The sequence below is a fragment of the Trachinotus anak genome, unplaced genomic scaffold (assembly GCF_046630095.1).
Source record: "Trachinotus anak isolate AG129_WGS33_773 ecotype Australia unplaced genomic scaffold, CSIRO_AGI_Tana_v1 ptg000019l, whole genome shotgun sequence".
Classification (NCBI taxonomy): domain Eukaryota; kingdom Metazoa; phylum Chordata; class Actinopteri; order Carangiformes; family Carangidae; genus Trachinotus; species Trachinotus anak.
Window position 1 is genome coordinate 9,669,041 of NW_027273870.1, and position 12,515 is coordinate 9,681,555.

Below are 12,515 nucleotides of genomic sequence, written 5' to 3' on the forward strand. Positions count from 1 at the left end.
TGCTGACATTGTAGAAAAAAGAGCGCATTTCTTAAAATGTTGAACTGCTCCTTAAACCACTTGTCCCAGCTTAAGAAAAGAAGAGTAGCTCAGAGAGAAAAGAACATTTATTACGTGAGGACATTGGTTAATTTGTAATACAAACAGATCTTAGTTGAATTAAACTTTTAAATTTTTAAGACAGTCACCATATATTTATATTATATCATTTTAAGCCATCATCTACACTGAACAACATCACAGATATGGCAAAAGATATCAACTAGCACTTAGATTTACCTGTTTCACACACACACACTGAGCACAGGACAACTGAACAAGGAAAGATTACACAAAAGCTGCTTCAGCAAATAGCAGTTTTTAGAGTGAAATCCGATTCACTGGAACACACAATGAACTACATTTTAGTTGAACATCAGTACTGTAAAATCAACAACAAATCAGCAGAATCATCTATGAGCCAATGAAGTCTGCAGTTGGTCCCAGATGCATTTTAGGAGCCAAAAACAGAAGCAATAAAGTCACATGTTGCAAATAAACAACTCTTCCTCAATTCCACTAAGCACAGACACCACTATCATGTTATTTAAGCTTGGTAGTAAGACCAAACAAGTATCAACACAATGTCAGGACTTTGGCATTCATTAAGATATGGTAAAGCTCTCAAACCAAACCAAAATTTCTATTGTGAAAATAAGCAACAGCAAATAGTTAAAACAGCAGATTTCACTGTACAGGTTCAGACTTTCTGTGCATAGGTCATTTTAATAACAGCATGTAACCTAATAAAAAGGCCCATACCTGAAGTGCACTGGCAGAAATGCCTCAGTGAAGCTTTCACTTGTTTACTGAGGTCTGAACCTTTACCAATTAATCAGTTACGTCACTCTGGACAACGGTGTACTTGGTACTTAGGCTGCCTTTGTCAAAATGACAAAGAACTATGTTCAACCACCTAACTTCACTGTTCATGTACTATATGTTGTGCAGACAGATCTCTACTGCTCGACACCCATATGGTTCGTCATTTCACAACTTTTAGCGCCTGCAAGACGAGCACGCTCATGTTACATCTGAGTGAACACGGTCAGTGCGCACGCTGACCAACCACCTCACCCCCTGATGGACTCCAGTGGTGTCACATCAGGAAATGAGCCATGGTAACTAATGTAACCAGTGTGCTGCAGCAAACACATCTTACAGGCTGGGGTAAACTTTGTGTCAAACAACAAATAATTTAACCCTGTGAAACTGTACAGTACATCTTGCTACTTTCCCGCCACCTAACCAAAAGCCTACAAAGCATTCTGATGGCTTCTTGGTTTAATGTGCCTGCCACAGATATAAAACAGTATTGCATTTTATTTCCATGGGGTATGCCATGCAAGCATGACATCCCAGGTTGAAATGTGGCCTAGGATCATTGCTGCATTTCATCCTTTACTCTCTCCCATGATTTTCTGGCTCAAACCAATAAAGCCAAAGTTCCATAGAAATATAGGAGAAAAAAAAAAGTCACTGTCAGAACTTGATTCGAACAGAGTCTATGTGACGTCTGTTCTCATCAGCCAAACAGGTCAAAGAGTTGAGGAAGTGAGCATATAGAGCTGGGGGATACAAACAATATATTGCCTGATTGATATGATAAAATGATACAGTGATGAAATGATGTGAAAATGAGACACTACAATCACTGCATCATGGAAACAGAGGATTTTTTTTATCTAATCACGTGTCAATCCTTTGAGTAAACAGGGATAAATAAACATACAACATGTTATGGTTTTGGTATCAAGAACTAGATAGATGGAAAACAAGAGCCCTCTTTCAGAGTGTCAGCTCCATAGCAAAAAGGACTTTATGTGCAAGGATTTCGAAGAATTTATTGCAACAGGATTTAAACTTTATTTTTTCCGTTTGCAGCCCATTAGTCAATCTGAACCTTTAAGGTCACCAGCAATGAGTCATACCATGACACATAACAAGTTATGTGTGCTGTATCGCCCAGCCCTATGACTTTAACAGCCACACTCACTCCAAAACAATCATGTATTTTTCACATGCAGACTGTATCATAACACTGTACTGATGTGTGTGATAACATTCACATCCATTACAATTCTTCAGTGTATAATAAACAGTCTGCACACTTAAAACAGGACACACACTGGGATAAACATGCTGTACAGTAAGTGTACAGTGAACTATGTGTGTTCTGTTACAATTGTAAGGGCATCACAGCCACTTAAGATGCAGTTCAAGCATGTTATGTTGTTTTGAGACACCTGCTGTGGCAGATGCTCTGCCAGCTGAATTTCTGTGGTCGCGTAAGCATAAATTTAGTTGCCTTAAGTCACAGCCAGCATAGGTAATGGTAATGGCAAGCTGTTAACTCTCACATCCATTTCACCTGTGACACTCTGTGTACAAATATATTCAGAATAACCACTATTACTTAATTTTCTTGGGGTGCGTGTGTGTGTGTGTGTGTGTGTCTGCATATGCAACTATATGTGCACGTGCTCCTCATGACTGCAGCTTGCACAAAGAAATGGACGAGCCACTTGAGAAGATCCAGAAAGCTGGATACACTGCTTCAGCAAAGGGGAACACAAAGGAGTGGAAGGGATACGCCCTGTCTGCAACGTTATAGAACGTAGCCATGCCCCCCTCACAATCCAGCAGCACGCCTACACGCTTTGGACTGGGATTGACCAGCACGGTCTCGCTGCTGTTATGCCAAGCTGACAGCTTGACGTTGAACCACTCAACACACCAGGACTGGGCGTTACGGCCCAGTCGACTGGTGGGACCTTTGCGGTCAATGCTACCATAAGCTAAGCCTATGCCGATGAAGTTGTTGCTGCTCATTCTGACTTCCCAGTAGTGGCGCCCTCTAGAGAAACCCTTGGAGGTAAGCACTTGGGAGCAGACAGAAAACCGCTGGGGGCAGTCTGGGTAGTTTGCGTGCTCATCTGATACAGAGGCCTTAGTGAAGTCCTCGGTCAGAGTGATGCGTTTGTGGGCCGTTCTTGGATCCAAAGTGAGTACCGTGCCATCTAGAAGGTACAGAAGAGAGAAAGACCAATTCAAATAGCAAACATGGTGGCTATTACCATGAGAGTAAGACACCTGATACACTCATACACCTACATTTCAGAAGCTCGCTTCTTTTTTCAGCAGCTGTTACGTTTAGAGGAATGTCCGGAGTTTCTGCAACAGAGGAAGACAAAAAAGTCATTTGAAAACAGGCTCAGAGATAACAGACTAAAACAAGAAAGGAGGGAGAGGGATTTACAGATCAAAGTCTATTCAGATGTCCAGCAGAGTGCTGCTGCATGTGTGAAACTAGAATTACTGCCTCGCAGTTGTACTCTTCTGCCAACCAGGCAAGGTACAGGAAATATGCTCTCAATCTCCCCTTCCTGAGTTACAGCATTGAATAATGCAGACCATTATGATGTCACAGTGAAGTTGACCTTTGACCATTTGGATATAAAATGTTATCATTTCAATGTATCCCTACTGAGATATCACTTTCACAAGAATGGGACGTACAGACGTATGGATGGACAACCCAAAAACATACTGCCTCTGCCTCTGGCTGCGTAGGCATAGAAAGTTGTATGAAAACTTCTGTGGCTCCAGCAGGAGCAGTGTACCTGGTTTCTGGTTGGGTTCACCTGCAGGAGGACAGTCGGTACCTTGTAATTTTGCAGCAAGTTCCCTCAGGTTTTCCATTGACCGGGCCAGATTATTTCTTAGAATTTCTTCAGTGGATTGTGGAGGTTTTTTTGTTTGTTCTGACGAAAAAAACAAAGCAAATATTTGTTGTATGGCTTAAGTAAAAATTCTGAAAAGCTGTTTAAGCTCCTGAACAAAATAAGCAACAATCAAAGTTAATAGTCCAAAACTCAGCAAAAAATCTCTTGTGTGAAAAAACAAAAGCTGTTTTAACTTTGGCAGACAATAGTGTGGTCATGTCCCATTGCTCATAGCAGGAAGCTGATTGAGAAAATGAGCTATGCAAGTGTTACGTTACAAATAACTGCAGCCTCCAAAGTAAACATTAAGTGAACAAACTCCTCTCTATGACAAAAACTGAACATTATAACATTTATGAATGTGGGATTTAATGTGTACTTTAGTTACAAATAGGTGTACCCAATAAACTGGTAACTGAGTTTATCTTATCTGTTTGTCTAATAAGAAAATTACTTGAAGGTTTCTTCTTTGGGCCTGCTTTGGGTTGGGGACCTGGACCTGGACTGTGGGACCTGGGAAGTCTGGTATGCTCTGAAATACAAGCAGGCAAAAGAAAAGACATTTTAATTTTGAACTTTCATTTGTCATAAATCCTTGTCACATATCATAAAGCATATGTGCTGGTAAGATGAACATACCAGATTCCTGGTGAGATCCAGGGCTGAAAGGTGTAAATCCTGAGGCAGAAGCTGCTTTTTCACCTGAGAACATGTCAGATAGTGTCATTACAGTCGTCTTTTTATTTTAGATTTTTATCCACACGACCCCAATATCCCACCACCACCCAAGTCTGCACCAATTTGAGGAATATTTTTAGATTATTGTTTTGATTAGATTTCTGTTTGCACCAACTCCCACATGACACAGACTCACCAGATAAAACACTGTCAGTATCATAGTTAATTTCTGCAACAAAATTGAACATTACTTCACTCTACTTTCTTGATGCATCTTCAAATGCTAAATCTCGTGCTCAATAAATAAACGTACCTGAAGCTTCACCTGGTTTAATCATTTTCATTCTGGTCTCAACAGGCTGTTTACAGATCTCTGTCAGATACTCCTTTAGGGCAGCAGCAGAGGCCTGTGTCGCTATCACCTTCTTGGAGTCCAGATTGATTCGAGGGGTGTAAGGGTCAAAGTTTACAGCTGGGGGCAGGTTAAATGACGCCTGTGAGGAGAGGAATGAGATAAAGCTGTATCATTTCATAATGTGGAAAATTGCAAAAATTAATTTATCTCTCATTGGAATAATTGATAAAGTTGTCTGATGTGTGATGATTGAAACAGGATGAATTCAAATCAATTTGCAATAAAATCATGATCAGGTCATTGTCTCGTGCAGATTAATGTTCTTTCAGCCTTTTAAAAGAACAACATAATTAACATAGTAGATTGAGACGTGTCTGCTTACTGTTGACAAGTTATACTATCACAGTGTGGTAATTCGGCTGTGTACGTTGATAATCACAGTTGTCTCACCTGTAGGAAGGCCAGTGTTTGGGACTGACTAAGAAGACTGTGGATATCTTCTTTAGCTTTGCTCATGTTGTCAATGTTCTCAGTAAACTTCTTCATGAGACCCCTGAGTTTAGTCTGACCACTCTCCATCTCTCGATCAACTGCAATCAGAGCATCGCGCTCGTCTCGCATCAGCATGTCCCGCATCTGCTGATAGTCAGCTGCCACAGCTTTCTTCCTGTTGGTGGCTGAGTCCTGGGTGAGGACCGGGAGAGGATCCACAAACAGATCAGTAACGAGACACAGCGGAAATGTATTAAAATTAGGGCTGTCAAAATTAATTAACTTAGATTAATTCATTTCAAAATGTGCGATTAATTTGTTAATTTTGACAGCCCTCATTAAAATACAATAAGCTTGCAGTAAGTCATTTTTTAATGATCAGCTTGTGTGACATGTTGGGTTGAACAGCAAATACTGATATGTTTTAGGAAGGGCTGGGTTTCAAAACTTTTTAAATTGATGCCAATAAGAAACCTGAGTACTTGCATTGATACCATAACAATACTTTCTTTTTTTCAGGAAAGATAAAATGTTTCGGTAAAAAGCCTAAAACAACAGGAATAAAAACTAAGATTAAAAAAACAACAGTGCTGGCAGAGACTGGGAAACAAAGTGCAAATCTGCAGTATATATACAAATATGCATTGTATGTATACACATATGTGCACATACATTCATACATCACTAAAACAACACCATTACCATATATTCATGTGCGCACAAAGGCAGGCCAGGTTCGAGCCCATCTCTGTAGCCAGGATACACTGGACAGCGGGGAGGTGTTAAAAAGCCTGATGTCCCTGGGACCTAATGAGTTCTCTGAGCGATCCTCCTTACAACCAAGAGAAATCAGCCTGCCACTGAATGTGCTTCTCTGGCCAACCAGAGTGCTGTGGTCTCTCTGCCATCATCATGAGAGAGTCCAGCTCCATGCCAAGCACGCACCAGCTTTCTTTACAAAAACTCATCATTAAACAAAAGTGTTTCATTGTTTCAACATCAATGAAGAATTACTCCTAAATAAAATATAGTCTGTAACGGTTGTTTCTTCCTATGTTCCAATGTTTCCTGATTTAGATCATTGAATAAGAAGAAATAGGTATACATGCCAAAGAGTCTAAGAAAAGAAGAAGAGAGAAAAAAAGAACAATTAAATCCCAAATGAAGATACTTAATGTTACAGTGTCAGCTTCGACTGATAGGCACCTTTTTTATCAGGGAATTTTCAAGGCAACATTATCATAGAGTAACAGTTGCTTAATGTTACTTTTCTTATCATTTGGATATTTGCTTAATGACACCATACCACCTAAAATACAGACCATCAAGTTGAATAAAGCTTCCCTGAGGCTGAAAAAACACTTTCAGCTCAACACCAGAAAAAACCAAGACTTCTGGCACAGCAACCCCCCCACCCCCCACCAAGTTTCTAGGGGTGTAACTCAACAATAAACTGGGCTGGTCAGACAACACTGAGGCCCTTGACAGGAAAGGAGAGGGCAGGCTGTTGTTTTTGAGGAGGCCTGGGTGTTTCAATGTGGTGTGAGGGAAATCTTCTCTAAGGGAGAAACGACTTTAGCAGAGTGAGATTGATGAAATGAACCTTTTAACATTTAATGGAGGTTACAGTTGCACACTACACTCATGAATACAGAAATCATCTCTTTTTTATACACTCAACATCACCCTTTGACAGATATACTAAAATAGAACAACACCAAATGTGGTCTAATAGACCCATCTTTCCCCAGAACACTCTCATCCCAGTTGTTACCCAATAACTAGTTGTCACACACTAAATTCCCAACACTGGATCTGTCCAGGTCGACATGATCCAGCCAGACAAACGTCCCTGCCAAAACTTTCTTGGCTCTAACATACCAGTTAACATCCCCGACCACATGTTTTCCTATCCAAGTCCACAAACAGGTTCAAATGTGAAATCAATACATGCCAAACATACTACAACCATTCCTCACAGTGGGCACTAGGCTGCTGTGGATGTTCTCCCAGTCTGAAGTGGCCAGTATCGTTTTCTTTGCTGTGGTGTACTGGGGAGATGGCACTGAGAATAGCTGGTGAGGAAATGCAGCTCTGTGGTGTGAACGAAACTGGACAGTGTGGAGACAGCGACAGAGAAGAGGACGAGAGAGGCCGAAAGCTGTTATGTGCAACTCCTCTCTCTGAGGCGGCCGAGGAGCACGTTCAGACTCATCCAGCAAAGCACTTAGAGGGCTCTTTCCTACCATCACACTCCACGATGCTACAGCACCCGGTACCTCCTACCTCCACTGACTGAGACTCAGCCATACACCACTCACAGCTAAACTGAGCTAGAGGCACAGCTGTTTGACTTATACATACAGTATATACACACACACACACACTGTACATGCATATACACATAAATCTATCTTATTGTGTGTATTATCCCCATTCATTTTATTTTTAAACTTATTTCTCATGTATAAATATTTATGGAATTTATTTAATTGAACTACACTTGCATATGCTGCTGTGTGAAATTGAATTCAACCAATGAGGGATCAATAAAGGTACATCATAAGTTATTGAGACATAATGTGGTAATTTATGCTTTTGGGCTCTCAGTACTTTTCCCACTGGTAGCTGTTTACAGTATGTGGATCACAGCACAGTCAACTTTAAAACAAATGTTCAAACTCACCTTCAACTTGTTCTGCATGTCCTTCATTTGATTTATAACAGTCTCATTCTTTATAATCTTCCCATCCAGCAAAGCCAACTTTTCTCTCAGGTCAGACTGCAAACAGAGAAACATAATACATTTAGTTTATTCAAACACAGACACACAGTTCACAGAGGGTCCATTTTCCACTTTGGGCTTTATCTTTATGTTTCGCTTTCACAATGAAGGTGGCTACGCTCAGTTTACCAACCCTGACCTGTTAAATCTCTAAATACAGCATCACCTCTATAAAGGTCCCATGGACCTTTAAAAAATCTTGCAAAGTCATTTTAAGAGGCCACACGAGGAAAAACACTGCATTTTGAATAAGACAGGCAAAAACAAAATACAATTTGTTTCACATTGAGTAATTTGGGGAAAAAAATTTGTCCCAGCAAGTGCTCACAACAATGTATCCTTCCCAGTTAGGTTGTGAATGGTTTTCATTTTAACACCTTTCTACCAAACAAATAATCCATATGGAAACTGTTGATGGTTTGTTCTGTGGGTTAGGCAGAATATTAAACACTATACCTCAAAGACAAGTTATTGATTTTCTAAAATATAATTTTCAATGCTGTGAGCACTACAAACAAATTACATTCTCCCCTGTGTTGGGTCCGGGTCGAGGTCCCAGAGATTGATATTTCAAAAACCAGGAAATGACACCTAAATGATCTGCATGTCCAGCACTACAGAACTGCTCGCACAGACCTCTTTCATGCTCCTCTGCTCCTCGGGGGAGGTGAAGGTGCAGCCTTTGTGCACATGTTGGAGGCAGAGGCTGCAGATTGGACGGCCATGCTGGCTGCAGAACAGCTCCATCAGCTTGTGGTGGTCCGGGCAGATGCGCTCCGACAGGTCACCCACAGGTTCACCCAGCTGGTGGAGTCGGAACACTGGGTTTTCCCGGTGAGGACGCAGGTGCTCCTCACAGTAAGAGGCCATGCAGGTGAGGCAGGTCTGGGACGCCTCCGCTTCCATGCACGTATCACAGCGGATGACATCTTTCACCTCGGCTTTTTTCTCCTCTTTCAACAGGCTGACCTCGCTCTTGCTCGACCTCAAGTTGAAAGTCTCCACGACGGTGCTCAGGACCGTGTTTTTCTTCAGCTCCGGTTTGGTGGCGAAGTGGGTCCGGCACTGAGGACAGCTATAGGTCTCCTTCCAGGTGGCCAGGAGACAGTCCTGGCAGAAGTTGTGTCCGCAGGGGATGGTCACTGGACACTCAAAGGTGCTCAGACAGATGCTGCAGGTCAGCTCATCCTCCAGACTCATCAGCGAAAACTGCGCCTCCTCCACATCGGCCATGATGAGAGTTCAGACGAGGCTGCGAGGGGAGAAACGAAACTTAACTGACGAAATGCACGAAAACGAAACTGCAGACTTTCGATTCGTTTTGAAAGTAAAATGTAGTCTCGATGTCGACGGTTTTATTCAAGTTAAGCGTATTTTATTGGCAACATAGCAGTGTTAATTAAGAATATCGATGGAAATGTAAGCAAACGTCTTTTAAGATTTGAAGAGCGCGACGCCCGAGAGTGACGTTCACTTTGTGATTCACAAAATGAAATACACGAACCAGGGTTTCGCAAGTAACATATTTTAGATAAATGTCCCACATTACCTTGAGTCCTCAAACGTACAGCTGTCCAAGTCACAGCAGCGACCTGCTCCTGCTTCCGACAAAGTGTGGAGTGGACTACAACGTAACACAACGTTGACATCAAGAATGTTGGGTGGCAGACGCGTCATCCCTTTTCAGGCCAGGGGGGGGCGTGCCTCGGCAAATTTTTGATGTCTGGATTTTCTTTTTTTTAATTATTATTCTAATTTGTTTTTCTTTTATTTTACAGCTATTATTTTTTATGATATGTAGTGAGGATGATTTGATATCACGAATCAAACGTATTCTTCGAAATGTGTCATAGATCAGACTTAAAAAAAAAAAAAGTCACACACCCCCTTTTCCCCATGGTATTGGTGTCTTCCAAAAGTTGCAGGTTCACAACAGCAGGTAAGCAAGCGATCCTGGAAATGCTGTGGTGTTTTTTTCCCTACAGTACCGCCGCTGCCCCCTGCTGGACTAAAGCAGCTTCTGCAATTAGGGAAAAACTGTAGCTACATTCACACTCATTACAGGCTATTTTGAGTGTGAGGTTACAATGAGGATACTAATCAATATTATTATTAATACACATGCACAATTTCTCCCACTTGTAACAGATGTTGGAGGGAGAGTCTCTCTCATGTTTCGTGACTCAGGTTTTGAACCAGAGCTCTGACTCATTCTGACAGGAAGACAGCCAGAGAGGTGAAAGGTCAGAGGTCAGACTGGGTGTGCAGGGAAAAGCAGCACTGTCACAGAAGTTCACCAACTTCTTTGTTTAAACAGTGTCACAGCTCTTGTCAATCAGATTTATTTGTCTTTTTTAATATCCCCCCCACCACCACAGTTACAGCTCATATGAAAGTCTAATGTGAGCTTTTCAAACAATGAATGTGTCTAATTAATTAATGAATTCTTGTAGAATCATGTAGTGAAACAAATATGACAAAGTCTACAAATTGAGTTTATTTTTGTGACCTTGCAGCTTCTCTCTTCTCATGCAATAATTTTATTTTGAGTTTTATTTATATATTTATTAATTAATCTTTAAATGATTATTGTTGGACTTAAAGTCACTCTCATCTTTATTTCTGCTCCTGTAAAGCTCCAGTTTCAATAAAGTTTATTGTTGTTGTCAATAAACTGTTTTAAGTCTTGTCAACTTCTGGGTCTCTGACATTAAGACTCACACAGAAGAGACACAACAACCTCTCTCATATAAACACAGATTTACAAATACAAATTTTGACTCATATTTTTGATGTCTGAACTCCTTCTCAAATCCTAGATGTGAAGGCAGATTAATGAGACTGAAACACACATATTTAAAATGTAAACATTTACAGAGGTTTATAGGTATATGAAGTCATAGCAGTGACATAAATGTAGAATAGTGACACCTGTATAACAGAATAAGAAAATAAATGTGGAAATACAAACAGGAATAAACCAAAGACTAAATAAGTGAATAAAAAATGTGGGAATATAAATAAAAATAAAGGAGGGGGGAGACCCTTTAGGAGGATTCAGATAAATTAGACATCAATATAGAGTTTATTTCATTGTAATAGTCTTGTGTGGCTGTGGTCTCCACTACATTTCAGACAGAAATATTCTACTTTCTACACCACTACATTAATTTGACAGCTTTACTGAGTGGTTACCTTTAAGATGATTTTTTTTACACAATGGATAAAATAACAAGATAAAATACAACACATAATTACAAGTAAGTTACTAAAACATAAGGTTTGAGTCACAGTTTGTGTCAGGTTTTAATCTTGAACATTAACTGTGACACATTTACAACACTGATGAAATATTCAACCATGTTTTCTAAATGTGAGCAGGATAAAAACTAGGTTGTATTTAAAGGTCCCGTATTTTACACTTGTGTTGAAATCCATCAGAAGATATATTTGTGGTTTTAAGAACCAAAGAGCGTCTGAGTGTAGTTTAACATCTCCTCTCTCAGGCTTCTCTCTGGAGCTCGAGTGACAACAGGTCAGTCTGACTGTTTTCTGAGTTACAGAGGTCCTGACGTCACGTCTAAAAAAAGGTTTATTCACAATATGTTCACATTTTAAACGTGATGAGAAATCCACAGTAACATGATGTAAGAAGTGAACTCTCTATACACTATAGAGTGATGTTCACACGCATACTTATTCTAGACTCTTTTCAGGGAGGAGTAGAGGAATTAGAACACCAGAGCGCTTCCTAAGTTGAACCAGAACATATAGCCGGCATTTATTTGACAGAAACACTGAACAAAGTACAGTTCCTTTTTCCTTCCAGTGTAATTTGTTAGTCAGTCTTCAAAAACAACCCTAAAATCTCCTTCAGTCCAAATAGTTTGAGATTTAATAAATAAGTTCAATTTCAGTTCCGCTTTCTCAGTTCTCATGTTGAGGAGCTGTGTATGTTTCTTGTTCATTCAACCAACTCAGCTTGAAAAAAGAAATAACCAAAATAAACAAGTCAGAGCTCTGAGAAAATAACAAACCAAATGAAATAAAATATGTTCATCTACCCGGGTAGTATGTTTTTTTTTATTTTAGTTGGATTGTGGTGAGATCTCAGTGCTTATCTGTAAACAGCGATGAAGGAAGGCAGAACGAGTCAATCCTCTTGACTGGTGAGACGCTCCTCGGCTCACATACACCGTGGGTCCTCGGCCCGTCCGTGGTCGGTTCTTCACCCAATTGTCCAACAACAGTCTCTCTCCCTCGCAAATCATCAGTTGCAAAAAAAACCAACCTGCGTAAGCAGGACAAAACTTAATTATTCTCTTGAATTTCTTCTAATTATACCTTTGTTTATTCAACTCAAGTGCTACTCCGATTTTTCAGTAAATGTCTTAGAAATTGCCACATTGTGAACACACTCAGAAAAATGGCAGAATGACAG

At 40.4% G+C, this 12,515-nt stretch overlaps 1 protein-coding gene across 5 annotated transcripts; it reads right to left on the reverse strand.

Moving 5' to 3' along the window:
* Positions 1-89: 89 nt before the first annotated feature.
* trim25 (tripartite motif containing 25) lies at positions 90-9,780 on the reverse strand. 5 transcript variants are annotated; one of them, XM_071504741.1, is made up of 11 exons: positions 9,624-9,780; positions 8,711-9,326; positions 7,976-8,071; positions 5,248-5,481; positions 4,768-4,936; positions 4,639-4,671; positions 4,404-4,466; positions 4,219-4,296; positions 3,663-3,803; positions 3,154-3,213; positions 90-3,059 (listed from the first exon to the last, which is right to left on the reverse strand). In XM_071504741.1, the coding sequence occupies exons 2-11, from the start codon at positions 9,305-9,307 to the stop codon at positions 2,527-2,529; spliced, it is 2,004 nt and encodes a 667-aa protein (XP_071360842.1). In that variant the 5' UTR covers positions 9,308-9,326; positions 9,624-9,780; the 3' UTR covers positions 90-2,526. The 5 variants fall into 5 exon arrangements, with proteins under 5 accessions (XP_071360842.1, XP_071360845.1, XP_071360841.1 ...); XM_071504744.1 differs by having other exon boundaries at positions 3,705-3,803; positions 4,756-4,936; XM_071504740.1 differs by having other exon boundaries at positions 4,756-4,936.
* Between the last annotated feature and the right edge of the window lie 2,735 nt (positions 9,781-12,515).

Coding starts and splice junctions, on each gene's coding strand:
- trim25 (XM_071504740.1), bottom strand. CDS start 9,307: ATGGCCGATGTGGAGGAGGCGCAGTTTTCGCTGATGAGTCTGGAGGAT. Junction 4,672..4,755: donor TAAACCAGGTGAAGCTTCAG/GTACGTTTATTT, acceptor ATTTTGTTGCAG/AAATTAACTATGATACTGAC. Junction 4,467..4,638: donor TACTGACAGTGTTTTATCTG/GTGAGTCTGTGT, acceptor ACATGTTCTCAG/GTGAAAAAGCAGCTTCTGCC.